Genomic DNA, 21,504 nt, shown 5'->3' on the forward strand with positions numbered 1-21,504 from the left:
TGAAATGATCTGGAGACCAGAAAATTTTGTAGGCCTCTTATTTTATCAGTAAGTAATACCTTTTGATCTTTCCTTAGGAACTGTAATTTTTGCGCTCTCTCGAGCTAATACTGAAGACAATGACACATGTCAATATCTACACTACACCGCCATTAAGTATATGAAAAAGACCCAACCCCACTGGGTTAATAAGTTTAAAATATTTGATTTTTATTAACAATATTATTATCTTACTTAAGTTTTGTAGTTATATATAGCAGCCACTCAGTAAATTATAGAAATGAAGATCTAAATTAAGATATCTCTAGATTTACTTATGTAACCACAAAACGTTTCACTTTCATGTCATCAATATAGCATCAATATTATGTACAATTAATGAAAAATAGATGCATCATGATATTAACTACCGGTATAATAATATTAATTTCTAATGGTAATAATGTCATTAAACCACCTCAAGTTTCGTAGATTTGAATATCCAATACACAGCTGTACTTAGAAAATTATACACTGCAGAATCAGTTTTTAATAACAAATTGAATTGAGCTCTAAATATTTCGGCAATCCTGCAGGTCATGGCCTTCGTGTAATAGCCTATTGTTTATTGTAGTGTGTGTTTTGTTCTGAAATTCAATCAAGTCCGCCGTGATTGAATAAAATTAGTTCTCAAAACTGACAACAGAAGGATTTTGGAAAATAGGAAAATTATGTAGGAAAATTGACATTTCACTGAAAACTACTACTTTTCCGAAAAACTTTGAGTTCGAAGCTTCAAAATGAGGGGCCATTTATTTAAATCCGTTCAGCCGTTTTCCCGTAATTTCCATTACCAGTTCAAATTATATATATATATATATATATATATATATATATATATATATATATATATATATATAGATTATTTAATTTTAGCACAACTGCGCTATCAAACTGAAAACAATCACGATTTGTAGAACATGGAACAAGGGTGGCTATATCATGTGCACATGTTCCTGATATGGCCACTAGTTAGACTTTTGGAATTTGGCACTTTTTGGACAATTAAAGCTATTTTTATGGGGCAAGGAAATTGTTTTAAGAAAGTCCATTAGACTGAGAACGAGTAAGAAAAAAGTGGTTTACATTTTTTTTCAAAATGGCGGCTAGAAAAATTCTCAAACCTTAGTATGGCCATATCAGGGATACCTACCTTACATTATATCAATCAATTTAAATATCCAAATTGAATTTTAGGTAAAATACCTAAAATTTCCTACTCGCTTTATCAGATATTTTATATTTATAACATGTTCTCCTTTTTAAGTATTCAACAATTGTTTGATGTAGCGTTAACTGGAAAAACTTATGCCTGGTTAACTGCGTGATCTTAATAATTGTGATATAACTGGCATTTATTAAATTATAACGATAGTGTTTTGTTTCTGTCCTCTAATTCATTCTAATCAATTCATTTCTTTTTCTTCACTTATAAACCTAAGACATTCTTAGGTAAGTGAAATTTCATTATAGAGTACATTAGTGTTTTTCAATGTATGCGTCGTATATTCATCTTCAAGACGTAATTTACATAAACTTCAGAAAGGATATTTTCGAGGACTACTTTCCAAGGCAGATCCTATTTCATCAAGCTTTTCTTCGGTGAGCACGTGACATCTTCGTTTCCTTTTCGATCAGTAACAGAACATGTTTTATTAAACTTGCCTACTAACTTCAATATAGCTTTTCTTGTCGGAACTGGGCTACAAGAAACTTTACGTCTAAATGCTTGTCTCGTTCTGCCACACAACTTTCTACACTTGATGTACAGTACGTCTTCAAGATGAGATGAATATTCGACGAAGCAAAGAATATCTTACCATTTAACAGCACTATTATACAGTATTATAATAATTATATAGTATAACTTTACTATGATATTATTGTAATAAATGTATCTGATTTTAAGAACATTGAAATCAGTAAACAAAATTTTCAATGGCTAATGAAGAATTTTATTAAGAAATATTTTTTTTCTAAAGAAATATTAATGGAGTGAGTGTAGAATTAAAAGCACTTCCCTATCCTAATATTACTAACTAGTGAATACAGAGTGTTAAAAAAAAGTATCCAATACTTTAGGAGGTGATAGTATGCATCAAAACAAAAAAAAATGTCTAATAAGCATGAGTCCTACAACACATACTTTCTGAGGTCTGAACACTTGTTCATAGGAGGTGCTCAATGTGACGTTCATTCATGGCAATGCATTCCTCTGGCCTTCGGCGTAAGGAATCACGCACTCTTTGAAATTGACCTGGTTGTTCTTGATAACCAAAAGTCTAGGGGACTTAGATTTGAGGAACGAGCAGGCCAAGATGTGGGGCCTCCCCAATGAATCCAGCCGCAGCGGTCCTAAAATGTCAGCACCAGGTGTTCACGCTCATTCCGGAAAAAAAATGTGCTGGTGTGCCATCATGGATGAACCACAACTGTAGTCTTTGCTGACATAGAACATACTCCAGCAAGGTAGGCAATAAGTTAATAAGAAAGTACTCATAACGAGCCCCAGTTAATCTCTCTGGTAGCACGTATGGCCCTATTAATCTATCGCCAAGAACGCCTGCCCATACATTCATTGAGAATCTGTGTTGATCCGTTATTTCTTCAACTGCAGGGGGATTTTCATCAGCCTACACATGCTGATTACGAAAATTCACAACATCATCTCTGCTGAACCACGCTCATATTCGCAAACAAACTTTTTTTTTTCAGTATTCTTTGCGACGTATCAGTATTCCATGCCAGGGGTGTCAACTACGGTATGATTATCTGGTAGCATGCTGTATTGTAGGGCAGAAACATGCATTGCCGTAAATGGACGACACATTGAGCACCTCATATGAACAAGTGTTCAGATCTCAGAAAGTAAGACCCATGTTTATTAGACATTTTTTCTTGTTTTGATGCTATCACCTCATAAAATATTGGATACTTATTTAACAGCCTGTATAATAAAATAAAGCTACAAATTATACGTAAAATATAAACTGATAATATGACTGAAGTGTAACAAAAAGATAAATTCTTTTATGTATTCTATTTCACACGCATAAAATATGTTTATTCTATCCTAAATGCTTATCGGATTTAATGCCAAAAACTGTATCTTAATTTCTGAGGGTTATATTAAAATAGTATATTTACAATTTTATTATGAAGAGAACATTCAAAATAATGTATTGATGGCAGGACTCTATATTACAATATTGTTTTGCTGTTATTATTATTATTATTATTATTATTATTATTATTATTATTATTATCTGATCGTCAATAAATAATATATATTCAAGTTTTTAAATGTATTGTTCGTTCCGCATGAGAGAAATACCTCTCCTCACAATGTACAAGAATCACTAATACAAATAGTGGAGTTAAATATCTTCTAAATGCAATACGATTTCCCCTTACTTGCGGTGAAACAATATAATTTAACAGCAGCAGAAAGCCAGTAGCTCTGTGAAGGCTACCTCGCCTGGCAAGAATTGTCGCTACTGTTTGAGGAAAATGTCTGATAAAGATAAGCGATATTTGCCTCCGGCTTAACACTTTCTTTGCTCATAATATGTAATGTGTACTTATTTCTCGAAATAACCTACAGCTTCGCTCACAACTCTCACAAGGAATAAGATGACTCGAATAATCTCTACTATCTTTCAGAATTTCACTACTACTCATTTTGACAGTCGGTAATTATTTATTAATCATTAATTCATTTGTTTCACTATTCATTCACTAATGCGTCTATCCATCAATCAAAATGTTTCATTATTATTTCTACTTTTATACATAGATTCTCTTTTTAGTTTTTTTTCAATCATTTATTTCTCCGTTTATTATTGCTTAGCACTTAAAAATCAATAAAAGTTTTATTTCTGTGAATTATAGACATAAAACTTCGATTCAAAATTAAAATTGTTATCTAATGTATGTATATAATTTGTAAATAAATCTGTCTCTTTTGCTCTCTATACTTCTTTACGTATATACATTATTTCTATCTATACGTCCGTCCGCCCGTCTATACTGTTTTCCCTGTAAGAAAAATCCTAATGTAAACACAAGCACGTTGCTGTCATTCCCGTGATTGGCTCCCAGTCGAAATACTCACACAACGCAGGAAAATATAGTTCCATATTTGGAAAACATAATCTTGTATTATTTGAAAATAAAAAATTGAATTTTAGTTGTTAAATACGATAAAAAACATAACTTCACTTATATGTAAAATGCTATGTAAAAGAAAAGCTACTTTTATATTTTGTTATTTACTATGAACGCGAATGAATACCAAAAGTAATATCGAGGTAGTCTGTTCTTGTAACAAGCTGGCGTCACTTGAGCTCGTAGTTATTCACGTGGTACTGTAGTATCGCTTCTTCATTCTGGAAGGAATAACTCCTTTGTCCGGCAGCGATTGACCTTACACGTAAGTTTAAAATAATTTAATTACAGTAATTATAAAGTAAAAGTTTCCTAAGCAAAATAGTGCATAATAGTGAAGTTAGGTCTACTTGACGAGTAACAGGAAAGGTTTAACATGAAACAGAATGTACAAAAGTGGGCGGGAGAATCTATGGCCCCAAGCTGCGGCCAATGAAGCCTCACTTCAGTTACGTGCTATTGTTTAGATTAGGATTTTTCTTACGCGAAAACATTATAGCTACCTGCCTACCTTATCTATCCACCCACTCATCTACCCACCGGTCCATCCATCCATCTAGCTATTTACAGTAGCTATCGGTACATCTATCTCTATATGCCTGTATCTGTTTGTATCTATTTATAATCTATATATCTTTCTATACTTTATATATATATATATATATATATATATATATATATATATATATTTACGAGTATGTTTGTCATACATAAGGAAAGGATGAAATATTTGAAACGAGGATATTGTTAAAGCATTGAGAATATAAAACTATCATACCTTGACTATTTAAATAGCAAGATAGACGAAGATGAAATAGAATTTAAGTGTAGAAGCGTTATATTATAAAAAAAAATAATAAAATTAAAAAATCAAATTTGGGTCAGGCATGTTATTGAAATTAGAATCGATGAGTTATACATGATATCAGAACAAGAGATGTAAAACTTTACTAATCATTTCTTTATTCAAATTCACATTTATTATCATCATATGGCTTTCAGGTAGTAGTATTTCTCACATTTCTGTACATTAATAATAATAATAATAATAATAATAATAATAATAATAATAATAATAATAATAATACGTTAATAATAATGTTTTATTTTAACTGGCAGAGATAGGACAATTCGGCCTTTTCCACCAGGACACTTGATTTCATTCAGTCACTTATCCTACTATATTTCATCTCTTATCTATATTTTCTCATGTCATCCAATACATAAAGTTAAACTCTACTTTAGACTACTATGAGTATTTCTTTCCTCCATCCTTTATGACATAAAGTACTTAGTACATTAAACTCTTCGCCTTCTTTATCTTCCCTCTATCCCATTCCCGATAAATATGCAATACTGTCTACATTACACTTGTTTAGAAAAATTTTCGATTACAAACTACTAATCCTCCCCTGCTAACATTACTACCTTTCGTTACTATTACCTGTAATTTTCTTTTACCTCTGAATAATATTCACTAATTATCTGCTTTTTCGTCTACATTACCATATTATATTATTAAGTTTTCCAATGTTCGAATATTTTTAATACTTTCTTGCTGTCACTTTTTAATTCACTTACCATTTTTTCACTTTCTTGGCTAGCTTTTATGGTTCAATCTCCCTATTTGCACTCACTTTCTACCTACCCCACTCCCCGTATTCTTCCTCTCTCTACTACATGAAACACTCAATATTCTTTACTATTTTTAACTCATTTTAGCCTTACTATCTTTTTACTACTTTTCTTCTCACTGATTTATTCAATTTATCTTCTCCTTTTAACACTTAACTGATTATTGCTCTATCTTATTCTCAGTTCCACTTCAGTAACACTTACTGATCGAATCCTCGCGCATCTAAATACCGCCGACTATATCAGATTCTTCCTTTAGTTCGCTTATTACAATTCACACGTCTTTGACTGCAGTTCCTTGTTCCTTTATCTATCTAATATCTCGCTAAATCTCTTACAAGTTTCCTTTATTTTTTTAAACATACTTAGCAATCTATCAACATCTCCCACGGTCTCTGGACTTGAATCGTCTCCGCTATCCTTCACTGTTATATATTCGTCTTCTTCTTTCTTTTCTTCATCGCACTCCCTTTCGCAGCTTACACTAAAGCCTTAGGGTGCTATTCATAGACATTTCGCAGTACGCGCTACGAGCGTACTAAGCTAGCCCCGGCTATCCACTGGTTACTTGTACAGAATTCAAATCATATCCTATCGCTGACACTGGTTTATGAATACGAAAAACGCTGATCATCCACCGAAAACCCGCGCTCAAAATGTCTATGAGTACGGCCCTAAGTGTTTCTGAACCGACGCATGCGACGTGCGAGGTGCGAGACCCGCCTCGTACAAATCCGGACTACACGAGAGATAGTGAATGGTTTCTATAACTACGAGATGCAAAGTCTGCGCACCTCGCAGTTATAGAAACCACTCACTATCTTTCGTGTAGTCCGGATTTGTGCGAGGCGGGCCTCGCACCTCGCACTTCGCATGCGTCGGTTCAGAAAAACCAAGGCTTTAGACTTGCACTCGAAAAAACTCCTTCCCTTTCACTCTCCATATCCACCTTAGATGATTCTCCTATTATTCCCAACCCTGGATTCCTCTCCTTCTCTTCTCTTCTTCTTTGCTCTATTTCCCCGTCACTTGATTCATATGCATCAATAGCTCCTCCCTCTTCACTAAACTCTTTCATCTTTACACAGTTTAATTAAACCTTTCTTTGCCCTAACACTCGCATACTTCTTTGTAACTGTGTCCTTTATGCCACTCTTCTTTGAAGTGTGCTTCTCTTTGTCTCCTAACTTGGTATGATTCTTCTTGATGCTACGATTTTTTCTTCCTTGTTCGATGTCTTCTTTCTGCATGTGTCGCCTTCTTGCTCCGGCTCCTGATTCATAATCTTTTGTTCCATGCTTCCCGTCATGTTCGGATTATAACAGCTGTTTCGTATCATTACTCGTGATTAAACCAAACCATTGCTTTTCCATCTTTCCTTGAATTTTCATATTTGCTTTGCGAGCATTTTATTCTCTTTAGTCTGGACCTTGCACAGCCACTGATCCACTACATATTCCACATTAACTCCCATGTTGTCTTTTGGAGTCGGTTGCTTTATTCGCTTGTGTTAATTCTTCACTTCTGCTTTCGATTCCCTCTGCGCGTGTTTTTCTGCCTGCCTCTGATGTTTCTCTGATAAGTTATTTAATCCATGTTTCGGATGATTTACATTCTCATAACAAAGCTCCAGGTCACAGTACCTCCTGTTGACTTTCAATTTATTTTCATAGATCTTAGCAAAATGTCCCTTACTCCTAGCCGCCTTCATAAACGGTATCAGTAATTGGGTCTGCTTCTTGTTTCATAGTTCACGTCTTTTTCAACCCTTAATTTTGCTTTCCTTAATTTCTTAAATTACTTAAGGTTATTCTTCTCATTCTCATACTTACTAATCTTATTAGAACAGGTCTGAATCTTCCTTTCTGTAGTCTGTAAGTTTGTTCAATGTGGGCTACCCTCACATCGATACCAAAAATCTCCTCTCACACGTTGCAAACAGTCACATATGTATCCATTTCGTGTTCACGATCCTCTTCTCCTACTCAGAAAACTAGTAAATTCTTTTTTCTTTGTTTATTTCCAAAATATTTAATTTTCTTTCATTTGATCATTATTTCGTAGCAGATATTCAATCTTCACACTGATGTTTTCCATTTCAAAACTTCTAGCTTTGTGATGTTATATCCATTTGTTTCTTCGAGTTTACTGTTCTATTCTGAATCAATAATCTTCAATTTCTAACTTTCCATTCTCTATCATTTCACCTCGTTCTAGCACTTTTTCCATTTTATATTGTAACTTCAATTTTACCACCAGCTCACAGGTCGATTGCCTCTCTACGCCGTTCGGTGCCACCCTTCGTCAGCACACGTCCACACTCAGCCACTACTCAATGATGGTCACGTGACCTCTCCTACATAGCCCACTCACTGCTACCCGCGGTGGGGAAAATGTGCCCGCGCCCATTATCGTCTTATCTGACGGTGACTGTCTTAAGCCGGCATGTCTTTGTAGTAGCTATTAGATTATGTCTATTGTCGGATTTCTCCTTCAAAATTCTCTAATGATCCTTATTTATTTATTTATTTATTTATTTATTTATTTATTTATTTATTTATTTATCTAATCTGACAGGATTAAGGCCATAAGGCCTTCTCTTCCATCCTACCAGATAGCAGAACCTTCATGAAACGGTGAAAATCGGAGTGAGACAAGTGGGCAACAGGCTTGGAGCTCACATAGACACTTCCTCTCAGCCCCAATTTCCCTGGCAAGAACGCGTAGTGTTTCTCCATCAATTTCCACATGCATTCATTCCGACATGTGTTAAGGATTGAAGCAGGAGACTTTCTTACTAGCTGTGATCCTCTCCTGGATTGTTATCCTTGCTTCCTTGGTTGTTCCTTCACTCTTCTTCCCTTTCTTATTTCTGGTAATAAAAATTTAGTATTCCTTTGAATTTCGAATAACGGCATATAAAAGCAGAGATGATGTTTCCTAAATCAGTAAAACCTGTTATTGTGATGTAAATCTTCCGCTTGTCCATTTCAGGATTTATAATGCAGAACAAAATAACGGAATACGTCCAATATGATGTCAGATGTTACCTACCTCACACGATTGCTCTAAATCATCTGGTGTTGCGAATGTTAGAGTTACTGATGTGTGTGTACAGTTTAATCAGTTTAACGTGTCTCTCTGCTCATTTGCTGTAGGTTTCTGCAGCTTTACACCGTCGATACGTCTTTATACGAATTCTTCCAGGTAAAGGAACTTACAAGCAATCCTGCTTGCAGGTAATATCGTGTGCGCACTGTTTGAGTAGTCCTACATTCTCAAACACGTACATGTCTAATTGTGTGTGCATCGGTTGAATTCTTAGTGTACGAATTACATTCAGGATTTTTTTAAGCACCTTTGTGTAAATTGTGTTTCCACTTGACAATAACGCATAAACAAGTGCTGCAGGTATCGATTTTTACATCTGGCCAGAAATGAGATTAGATTTTTATCTAGTCCGATAACTGTAAAAAGCTGGACGATAATTCTAGGAATAACTTTAAAGGTTCCGAGTAGAAATACGTTTGACCCTTTTGTTAGTATTTCCGAATTCACTTTTTTGTTGAAGATGACACGACTTTCATTGTAAACTTTCGAATAGCTGTCATATATCTTGAATCTTTCTGCCTGTAATGTTCAGACACAACGATACCTTTTTTAAAGTTAAGAATTTTTTCTCAATTAATTTATTCAGTTAGGCTCTTGAGACGCGAGGAAACTTAGAACTGGTTCTGTAAAATCTGTTCGTAATGAAGTACAGGATTACTTTACACAGTTAGTTTGAGATTACTTTTGTCCATGTGCAATTGTCCAGAGTTTGGTATCATTGGAGAAGGATGAACTTTGCCTTCTCCTCAAAAAGTGAGGGCTGAAAGGGTTAAGTACTCGCTGAACCGAAGGCCAGGCACTGAAGCGGATGATTCCAATTTGGAAACATCACACAGTAGAAGAATGTATTAAATAGCTTTTAAGGAAGCTGGAGGTTCATTACCGACCTAACATAATTCTTTCATCGAATTTTATCCTGAACAAAGTTAATTCAGTCCTCAGCATCACGACCTACCTCCCTGATATTCTTTCTAGATAATGAAAATCATCAACTCTCATTTCCTGTAAGAGGTTATAAAAGTTTAATTTTATTCTTCTCTGGTTCAATGGATGAACGCAATATCGTTTACATCTGTGTTTCTTTGATTTTAAATCTTGAAAGCCATATAATGAAGCCATTGTAGTTAGTAGAAACAGAAATTAAATAGCTACATCATCAGTCATCATTATGCAATTCTTGTTTTCTTCATTCGATATCCTTGATTCCCGCCCACGTTTATGTTTCTATGTTAACGTTAAAACTGTATTGTAAATGATAACTGACTTCTTATGTTTGTGGCATACGTTTATGCGCCTGTGTTTATGTTACGTTTATATTTAATTTTTATTGTGAATGGGCCTAAAAGATAATTAATTAAACGCAAAAGAAATTTCCACTTTTTTTTATTTCAAATAAAGGTTTTAATTCGCAGTTCAGGAAACAAGGAGGTAGAACTCCCTCGAAGGAATTATGTGGCCAACACCACGCACCAGCGAAATGTATTTAACCTTCGGCAAAATTTGATATTCACGAAGGGAATGAATGAAATCGGAGCCGTTCTACAAGCCATGACACGACGATATTCCCAAGACTTCAACACAAGCCCTTCTACTGAAACAGCCAATATCGTGGACTTCATTGTGTTTTGTGACTTCATTATGTGTGTTTACTGTCTTATTTCTGTAGTGATACTATTATTATCAACGTCATCATCGTCATCATTATTATTAAAATAATCATAATGATAATCTGTACAATGGGAGTATTAATTAAGTTTAAAGACTCAGGTGAAAACTGGAATAATTTATGCTAGGATTTCTCACTTCCCACTCTAACCTTCGCTTTGAAATTTTCTCCAAGAGCTTAGTATCACGTGATAATTAGTCACTGAGACAACTGAACTTCGTTTTACGCAGGACTGCAAAGATGCTGCCTCATCTGTGGAGAGCAATACTTTGGCTGTCTGCTTTGAATCATGATGCTCGGGAAACCGGTGGTAGTGGTTCTGTTATCATTCTGTGCCCACTATTGCACATGTAAGTAAAACATGTTTATAAGTAATAGGATTCCGGTTCTTTAGTAGCATAAAATGTGTTGAATCAGTAAATTAGAAACTGTACTACTTAGATAAATGAACTTTGTATGATTTTAAGTAAATCATTGCATGATTAATAAGTATGTGACAATATTAGCTACTGCTTCCTGAGTGAACTCACCTTATTATATAGTTATAATAACAACTCTGTAGTATTAAACTGAAAACTAATTAGTAAATTACCTTAGTTATCAATTAGCACTGTCCCGCGCCGTGGTGTCGTGGTCTAAGGCATCCTGCCTAGGACCCGCATTATGGAATGCGCGCTGGTTCGAGTCCTCATGGGAGAAGAAATTTTCTCATGAAATTTCGGCCAGTGTATGGAACTGGTGCCGACCCAGCATCGTGATGCACTTGGAGACTACGATAGGTAGCAAAATTCGGTTGCAAAAGCCAGCTATAACGGCTGGGGATATCATCATGCTAACCACACGATACCTCCATTCTGGTTGGATGATCGTCCACCTTTGTTTCGCCATGTAGGCGCGAGGCCAGCAGCCGGCTGGTCGGTCTAGGCCCTTCACGGGCTGTAGCGCCACGGATTATCAATTAGCACTAGATGGTTGTTATTATAACTAGGCCTAAATCTTAAGTGATACGAAGTGTTAAAAGTATGTAATCAGTTAATGTTTTATTATTATTATTATTATTATTATTATTATTATTATTATTATTGTTATTATTAATATTATTATTATTATCACCGTCATCATCATCATCATCATCATTACCGTTATGAATATATCACTTTTGTTCGGTACTTAAATACAAGTAGGTGTTTTGTTTTACTGGTTATTATTTCTAGTATTGCTAACAAACAAGAATTTAGCCTATTATAAAATGTCTCTCGGGAACATGTTTATGATTCCAAGATTAATATAATAATAATAATAATAATAATAATAATAATAATAATAATAATAATAATAATAATAATCTATGTAAATAAATACCTATCATTTTTTCCATTAAATGAGTGTTGATGTTGATAAATATCAATATTACATAGAAGCAACAACGTTGTACACAGTAAATCAAATAACGTATGAGAACTTTATATGTAAATTCCCGCTCTCACTTCTCAATGTGTTTATGGTGACTTCATCCCACAACGATCGTACCGTTATAAACGCATCTGAAAATCGACAAGAAAATCTTTCGAAGCACTATTGATTATCATTGTGTGAACAGAATGGCCATTCTATAACACAAAATCAAAGAAGAAGGAACTGTGAAATATGAATATCAGTCCGATTATTATTGACTGCGTTGTGTGTAAAATAGACGTGTTTTGTATCATTAGTAAAATCTAATTTGTATTATTATTCTTTTCTTTAATCTATGTTCCTGTCAGTTTAACATTGAAACCAATTATGTCGTATTAGCGAGGTCAGTACTGGTGAAATTGATAGATCCAATGGATATAATTTAAAGGCAAAGCTCAGAGAAAAAACAATTTAATGAAAAACCCATAAAAATGTTAACTTTTATAAATACTAAGAACTAACCTTCGAGGCGCGTTCATTAATCATTGCATCATCTGTGTAGGCAGAGAAGTTAAAAAGGATTTCGTCTCTGTCTTAAAGGGCTTAAAAGTACTACACCGTGTCCCTCTTAGAGGGATCAAGAAATGTGTTAATTTAAAGTATAAATAATGGTTTTATAACATAACGTTTTGTATAACTTGATGTAAAAACTCTCCGACTTTCGGAGAATGGTCAGTGCAACTCCATGTGTGCGCCTGGAGCTACCATGTATACGTCTAAGTGCTCCATAACATTTGTGAAGTGATTAGCGCAGCTGCATTTATAATGCGTTGTCTCAGTTTTTTCAAAGTGTCAACTGTACCACGTTGGTACACAACACTTGTCACAAAGCCCCAGAGGAAGGTCAATGCGCGTCAAGTCGGTTGACCTAGGTGGCCAGGCAAGGGTTCTCCTCTTCCGAACAACCTATTGGGAAAGTCTGCATTCAAGAAGCCACGCACTGCTCCATAGTAATGGGGTGGAGCCCCATGTTACTGAAAATGTTTTTGAAGTTTTGAAAATATTATGTTTTCTATAATTCATGAAAAATATTAATAAAATAAACTAGCAGTACTTCTTACTTGCATAGAAACATGCAGCTACATCATAAATACTTGCAGTAAAAATTTCATCCAGATTGATTAATATTTGGCATAAAACAGTTGGTGATGAATCAAGAAAAAAAAACTTACGGAAAAATGGATTTGAAAGTAAAATGAATATTTATGTAACATACACCTATTAAAATTCATCTCCGCTACATTCATCTAGTAACTTCAGGGAGCCAACTTTAGAACAAAAAAGTTACTAGATTTGTAATCAGAAATTTGTAAAAAAGAATTATTTGATGAAAATAATTTTGACAGCTCTTGAAGTACCACGTCCTCTTACAGCTTCAATTTTAAAAGAAAATTAACATATTTGTAATCAGAATTGAACTAAATCCATTTGGGGTATGAAAATATACATTCTGAGGAAGTGAAATAGCAAATAATTTTTTTGACAATTTTCATGATTTTCAGTGGAGACGTCCCTTAATGTACTGTCATTTGCATCACTGTATTGGCGTTGTAGTCCCTCGTCTTGTACCTTCCTGTACACTGACTGGTACAAATGAAAAAAGCACCATTTGATACAGGACTCTGGGAAAGTAGAAATTGTTGCATTAATTATATGCCTACCTAGTTCGAAGTCACACATTATTCATGATGATGGCTGAAAATGAATCCTGTTTCTGAATAGCGTCTTTTACATTTTGGAATAGGGTTTCTGATTTAGACGACATCAAGCAATAAACGAACGGAAAAATTTGGTCTCGTTAATTTTACTACTCCATTATTGTAAAAAGTTGCGTAAACATGTTTGGAGCCCTCTTGAAAGTACCATCAACATATGTTTCAGATTTATTAAGAAATTCCAAATTTCGCGTTGTCCCGAAAATCACTGCTCGTTCGCCTTGATGTTCATGATCACGGATCAGGAAGTTTTCACCAGCTGGGGTACTTAAAAATGTTCTGGAATGAAACCAAGTTCTTGTAAAGTTCTTGTTTCATTGGGTAGTCCCTCTGCTTAATTCGTTGAATACTTTTCTTCAGATTTTCGCATTCTGGTAGTTGTGCTAGAACTCCTGAAGAAATACAGTAAGTGGTAATTCCACCCTAAAGCTTTGGTTTGTCTACGACGATCTTCGCCGAACGAACATCGATGACGATTGAAATCGCCAGTGTTCATCGTTTAAGAGTGGTTTCTTTACCGGCGAACTTCGTAGGTGGATAGTAAATTATTTTATATAGTTAACCATGCCTGATCAGCTAATAATGGATGATAATCTGATAACGTTACAATAAAAGTTTTGCTTTGAAAAACAAGTTCGGATCTTAAATGTACCAGCTAATATGATTAGAAATAGATATGGAGGCCTGTTTTAATTCATTTATATATTGAGACATCTTGAAAATGATCCCACCTAATGGTAAGTTGGTCGTTATGAGGGTAAAAAAAAAATGCATTCTTTTTTTTATTTTCTTATGTGAAAGACCGTTTCTTTCTGAACAATTTGATATATATAACTTGTATGTCTTGTTACTGCCTAGATCATAGAGACTTCTATGATCTATTCTATGATCTAGGGTTACTATAAAGCATTTTAAAATGCAATATTTGAATCCATGTGTAATCATGACCATGCCCACCAATCTGTGAAACCAAAGAAAACTTCATTTCTTTCTTACTTTGGAACAGAAATGTGGTAATTTGAGTTTGTTTCTGTGTTCAACCTGATTATAAAGTCTATTCTCTCTACTCTCCAGGCAGGCTCACCTCTGTATGTTTTGAACATTGCGCATAATCGAATTCGCGTTCTCCTGTCCGTGAGTGTGTCCCATTTTAATGATGAATTTTTCCGACAACACTTGAGAGCCCGTTTTTTAATCTTTTCCAGTGTCTTAATGTTCTAATCTGTAAGGATCCCAACATGCAGCACCATATTCCATTACTGGACGTACTAGTGATTTATATGCAATCTCTTTGGAAAGTCTATTCTCTCTGGAAAGCTGTTAGTCACAAAGGAACACGACTTTGTTTTTCATGGCGTGTATGTATATAGTGAACATTTGTTGATGTTTAAGTCTCGTATATGTCAGTTTTATTTATTTAGTGTGTAATTACTGTGTTTTACTTTTAAAATATGGGTAGAACAAAAATATGTAATCCTAAACGAAGGTTTAGAGGGAATAAGTACAGGAAAGTGACTGATAATACCGAGTGCACGCCAGTACATGGGCCACATAACCTCTGTGACAGTAAAAATTCCTCTTCGTCATCTGGTAGTGCCTCTAAAAAGAAATTGTCATGCTTATTTGATAGTAAAAGTAGTGAAAATGAACAGTGTGCTTCAGTGAACAGTGGAAATATTATTATTGATATAGATATACTTTCATCTTTTATCAGTAAAAATGTGTTGTGTTCGAAGTGCAAAAACATAAACAGTGTGTACATTAGTGAAGATAAACAAAGGAGGAGAGGTTTATCCTCAAAATTGCTGTTACAGTGTAATTTTTGTGACTATGTGAAATACACAATGACTTCTAAAACAAGTCTAAAGAAGATGTCAAATATTATAGCCTAAATATTAGATTCACTTATGCTTTGAGGTGCATTGGGAAAGGAAGGGAATCAGTACGTTTATTCTGTGCCATAATGGATCTCCCTCCTCCACCAGTTAAATTTGAGAGATATAATGGTGTCATTTTTGAAAGTTTAGAAAGTGTTTTTGAAGGGTCGATGTTAAATGCATCTAAAGAAGCCAAGGAACTGGAAGGGTCTAGTGACATTACCGCCATATTTGATGGTACATGGCATAAGAGGGCGCACACTTCCTTGAATGGAGTCATCAGAGTAACTATTCATGAGTGTAGTGAGTGCCAGACCATAATATGGTAATGATGTAGAAATGCAGAAATTAGAATGCATAGGCATATTCAGAAAAGAATGGGCAGTAGACTAAGAAAGTTGTGCAAAAATATGAAAAGTGTGGAGCTTGCAGATGGTAAAACAATAAATGGTCGAGAACGACTAACCAATGTTGCTATTGATCAATTGCAAAACTACTATGGAATGGCAATAAGATCATGTTGGAAATTTAGAACAGATGCAAAGAGCTGTTTGGGCAACATTTTTCTATAAACAGTCCACTGATGATGAGCCATATCACAACTTATGCCCCAACGGTCCAGACTCTTGGTGTCGTTACCAACGTTGACTGGAAACAGGGAGTGAGTACACTCACAAGAATTCTCTGCCAGCTGCTGTGAGTGATGCAATAAAGCCAGTCTACAGAGATCTTGCACATCCAACTCTTCTCTCTAAGTGACTTCTTGGAAAAACCCAGAATCAAAATGAAACACTTAATAGTTGCATCTGGCAACGAATACCCAAAAACTGTCTTTGTAGGTGGTAAGACTTTGAGGATTGGTGCATTAGATGCACTTAGGCCTATTTGTTTCAATGATGGTGCTTGTAAGAGGGTTTTAGTTTTGGAAGGTATGGACCACAGTCGCGAAGCTCAATACATAGTAAATATGCAAACATTAGATAGTTGCTCACCACTACGATCGCTACTATCGCCTCATTACAGGCAATGCAAAATAGAACCGTCACAGTCTATTGTTTCTAGCACCCTCAAAACTCAAGCTTCGTGACTGTATATAGTAGACTGTGGTATGGACATTAAAGCTGGGAAAATATAAAGACTGCTCTAAGAGACATTGAGCGTGTTGACAAGGCAGAAAAGGCAGCAGACAACATGGCAAAGGAGGCTAGGATGAAGAAGATAGGAAAGAAGAGAAAGAGAGAAGATAAGGAAACAGATGAGCAGGACAGTTATGGTGCTTGGAGGTTCTAGAGCTGTAAATATTAAGGTATGCACACACATTAACTTTTAAATTGAATTTTCTGAAAATTACAATTTTCAACACGTTGATGCATGTTTTTGAAAACTACTTAAGTTAGAACTCTGAAATTTTCAGGGCACGTTCCTAGTTAGATAGGCATTTCAGAGTTGCCCTACAAAAATTGAGCCAGTATGTACAGAACTAATTAATTTATGAGAAAATTAGGTTTCAAAAAGAAATATGAAAATTTGGTACAAAATAATTAAATTACTAATTTAATTTAAAAACTCAAAGAATCAAACTTAATTTACTATGGAAGAGTGATACAACCATAAACTAGCCTATAATAGTTTAATAGTTCAAAGTTTTATTACTCTCCAATATATGGTAACTGAAATATATGCACCTATGTGTGGACATTTAGCAGATATTTTTAAAAAATTCATTAACCTAAAAATAACTTATATATATATATATATATATATATATATATTTTAATTTTCAGTGACTTTAAAAATAAAATGTACATTTTCATGTAGCAAATGGCTTCATTATACACCTGTAAAATTTCATTGACCTACTTTTTATAGAACCAGAGGTACTGATTTAGCTATTTGTGGTATTATTTTTGTTAAATCTAACCTAGCGATAAGGACCAACTTACCTGGAATATTTCTGACTTTCTCCCGAATAATAATTGAAAATGATATTGTAAAATTAGACCCAGCTGAAAGATTAACAGTAACTTTAAGGTAAATGAGCTGTTCAGAGCAGAAGTGGTGTACGTCAGAATTGGGTAATGAGGTTTAAAGTAAAAATTCTGTAAAATATAGCGCGGAGTAGCAATTAATTAATATATCCTTCGTGCTATCCACTGACTACTAATAGTTTAAATAAATTGAATATTAATTGCTACTTTGCACTATATTTTACAGAATGTTTACTTTAACCCTCATTACCCATTTTTGACTTACACCACTTCTGCTCTGAATGGCTCAAATACCAATGATATAAATACTTTATTTTTACTTTTTACAATGTTAATTTTTTTTATTTAGGAGCATGTATTTGATGAATAATATTACAAAAAAAATAATGTGAGAAGGAGGTTGTTGCACTTCTCTCCTTTGCTTGGCATCCCAGTTCACTTACTATTTCATACTCTAACTTTTGCTTCCGCATGGTGTGTCCTAATATTAGCAATTCCTTATTTTTCAATTATAAATTAAATCATTTTACTCAATTGTATTATTAGCTCTGGTTGATGCAAGATATAGATTTGTTATTGTTTACATTGGTTCTTCTTTTTGGCTCATGTCGAACAGGGATTTGTGTATGGAGACATAGGCCTAATCAATTAATATCTCCTCTTCGTTAGTTGGGAAATTGTAGAATTGTAGAATTCTGTGTTACCGTCACTATGGTATGTATAATGACGTGTAGATCAGATGTTATTAAATAGTTTAGTTCATGACTTACTGTAATTTTACAATTGCTTTCGCGGGAATTATCGCCAGGTTTCTGCATCAAAGGCAGACTCCAATGATGTTTGTCGAGTGCAGCGATGTTCGTTGACGATCTTCACTGTAAAGAAACCATGCACATTCAAATCAATGGGAAGGAATCCCAGCCAAGAACATCAGCAATGATCGTTCGGCGAAGATCGCCGTAGCGAAACCGTAGCTTAAGAATTTGTGCTGGTGGTAACTCTGGGTGTTCAGTAGCTACTCGTTTTAATCTCTGAACCATGAGCTCGGCCTTTACACACTCCTGATTTCGAGCATGTTGACGTTCACTCTCTTTCAGAACCGATAAAGTGTCTATTTTGTTATTGCTGTTGCTCTACATTCAGATTTATGCGAACGTTGCCAGTAACCCTTCCCGTTTTTCGAATCTCTTCTATAATAAATGAATCCATTATGGATTAATTTCCTGCCACCTCTGATAGAAGTACAGTCAACTCCGGATGTAGTGAACCTCTGCGGACTTGCATATTTCGTTCACTATATCCGAGGTTCACTAAATCCGAAGTGTCTCTCCCCTAACCTTAAATGACAGGAATGAATGAAATTGTGAACAAGAAATTAAAATACTTTACAGTAATTAAAATATTTCATTTTTGTGAACGGATTACACTGTAGGCCTATACTGTATACTGTTACTCACAGTTACTTAAACTATGCTGTCGACTCACGTCTGCTTGCAAAAGACTACATTCAGTGTCATTTATAATATTCGCTTATCTTCCAAAGAAAACACTTTATGCTTCGACTTTTTTATGCAGTACATTCACTGTTCGAACACTAGAAAGAGACTGATCAGGTAGAAATGAAAAACACTGTTTTGGTGTGACTGCATACTCAGCCTTGGAATTTCCCGGCTCACTTAATGGAAATTGGGAAGGGGTTGATGGAGTTCGAAAGCCATCGAATCTTACCTTCATTTATGCCCTGGACATAATGTCCGTCCCCTTTTAATAAAAGAAGGCAATTTCATTTGCTGTTGTTTCGATGCTATCCTTCATAATGGAAATGTTTCTGAGAACAAAAGGCAACCCTTTGACGGTGGAGGATTATAAATAATAGTAGAGGAGAGTACCTGAGAACAGAATCAAGCCTTCGACGGTGGAGTGAGGCAAGGTAGTCACTGATTGCCTGGATTTACAGTACAGCTCATTGTCTAAGAATCACTAATCCTACCTTTGTCCTTTGACTAAAGGAGTAAGAAACTTTAATGTTGTTCTCAATTCATTCTTTCAATTTTATACAAGAAGCTCTGATTTCAATAAGAATTTGTTGGAATACAACTCTTGTAACTTCAATTTTTAAGGTTCACTATAACCGAAGTGAGGGTTCACTATAAACGGAAATATTAATGTACTTTTTAATGTATGCGGGTCGGGACCAACGATTTACGTTCACTATAGCCGAAGTTGACTATAACCGAGTTCACTATATCCAGAGTGGACTGTAATTACTTGTGAATTTTATTCTTCCTTCCTGACTGATTGCTAGAAAGACTAAGTAACCATACTGGTACTTACAGTACATTACAGTTAAGAATTAATATTAATTTTTAAACATAATTTTTACAATGAAATATATAGCCTATGTGGTGTTTGGTCAGAATATAACTCCAAAATGACCATTTTCTGCTCTCTAGGCTATACTTGCCAGTAGGCTGCTTAGAAGCTATAGAAAAGCATGAGCATGTGCACATGATTAAACAGTGCCCTATCTATGTTATTTTCATTCACATTGTATGTAAACTGTAATTCTGATTTTTAAAGGAATAGTGAAAATAAAAGTATTTGTATCTCAAAAGAGTTTTTTTTGGAGTTACCATGTTCTGACCAAACACCACAGATGTATGAAATAAATCTTATCCTGATTTCACTTGAAGTAAATCGTTAATGGGTGTTGTTTATTAAAATAATGACCAGTTATTTTTCACACAAGAAACTATGTTTCATGTAAACAATTCTAGGTATTTATTTGGAATAAATCGTCATTATGTTTGGAAAAACAAAAACAGAAGAACAGACAAACCTTTACTATTTCTTGAAGAATACATTGTATCTAGCACAATTTCAAACAAAATGAAATGTTTAAAAATGAGAATTATTTATGAAACAACATGTGCATTAATGTAATTATAGCCTAATTGCTTTTTCATTCAGGTTCAACTGACAGTGAATATTCACGAATTGTTGGAGGGAGAAAAGTGGACATCAAAGATTACCCTTATCAGGTAACTGCAAACTCATTGCAAGAAATTTTATTATTTCGGAATATGTATTTATATGTCTTTCTCGTGTTAAATTCTATCGTACCTGGTTAACATGTTTCATCCTGTTATTGGCCTTCTTCAGAACTGGTTGTTGCTTGTCTTGGCACCTTTTGTTTTGTTTCCTGTGGAGGTGTGTTTGTGTAGTGTAATGTGGAGTCAAAGAGTGTGTTCTGAAATTGAGTTGTATGTTGAGAATTTCATTTGGATGTGTCATCAAGATATATAATTTTATTATGTTGTACTCTCATGTCCCCAAATTTATTTTTAAACATACAAACAATTACATTTTGGTTTCGTTCAATTCTCTTTTGTGTGAAGATTTCATAAGTTGTGGTACCCTTTTTCCATGTGATCAGCATTTGAAACATCACAAGAAAATGTAAGACAAAAGTAATACATAACGAGTTATTGCTAAAGATAGAAAATTTTACAAGTTCCTTGCTAGATGCTGAATACAGACCTATCAGCATTCCTGGAGGATATTTTTCCCTAATGTTTTCTTCCATAAGCCATTTCTTCCATAGGATAATTTTCCTTGTGCAGTTTTTTTCCCTCATGAAATGTTTGCCAAAACTGTTTGCTCCCCAGTACCATAATATACCCCGATAATAATGCATACATAGCAATAATTATAATGGTTACCATGGTTTTGTATTGAAACATCATTTATCAAATTTTTGGTGTGTGTAATTTTTGAAGGAGCATGATTTTTGATGTTTGAAACAACATGCCAAACGGCACTGAAATTATTGTTTCACCTCGAGGTAGGAA

The 21,504-nt window shown here is 34.6% G+C and overlaps 1 protein-coding gene across 2 annotated transcripts in view; it reads left to right on the forward strand.

Annotated features, from left to right (window-relative positions):
- The first annotated feature begins 4,449 nt into the window (after nt 1-4,449).
- The window catches only part of LOC138701910 (trypsin-1-like), an 87,543-nt gene continuing 70,488 nt past the window's right edge, over nt 4,450-21,504 (forward strand). The window contains exons 1-3 of one of the 2 annotated variants that reach the window (XM_069829275.1): nt 4,450-4,471; nt 10,849-10,968; nt 20,624-20,694. In XM_069829275.1, the coding sequence (XP_069685376.1) occupies nt 10,908-10,968; nt 20,624-20,694 (132 nt within the window). In that variant the 5' untranslated portion in view covers nt 4,450-4,471; nt 10,849-10,907. Of the gene's footprint in view, nt 4,472-10,848; nt 10,969-15,153; nt 16,972-20,623; nt 20,695-21,504 lie in introns of those variants that run through there. The other variant, XM_069829283.1, reaches the window with a different exon arrangement.

The sequence above is a fragment of the Periplaneta americana genome, chromosome 1 (assembly GCF_040183065.1).
Source record: "Periplaneta americana isolate PAMFEO1 chromosome 1, P.americana_PAMFEO1_priV1, whole genome shotgun sequence".
In the NCBI taxonomy this organism is placed as follows: domain Eukaryota; kingdom Metazoa; phylum Arthropoda; class Insecta; order Blattodea; family Blattidae; genus Periplaneta; species Periplaneta americana.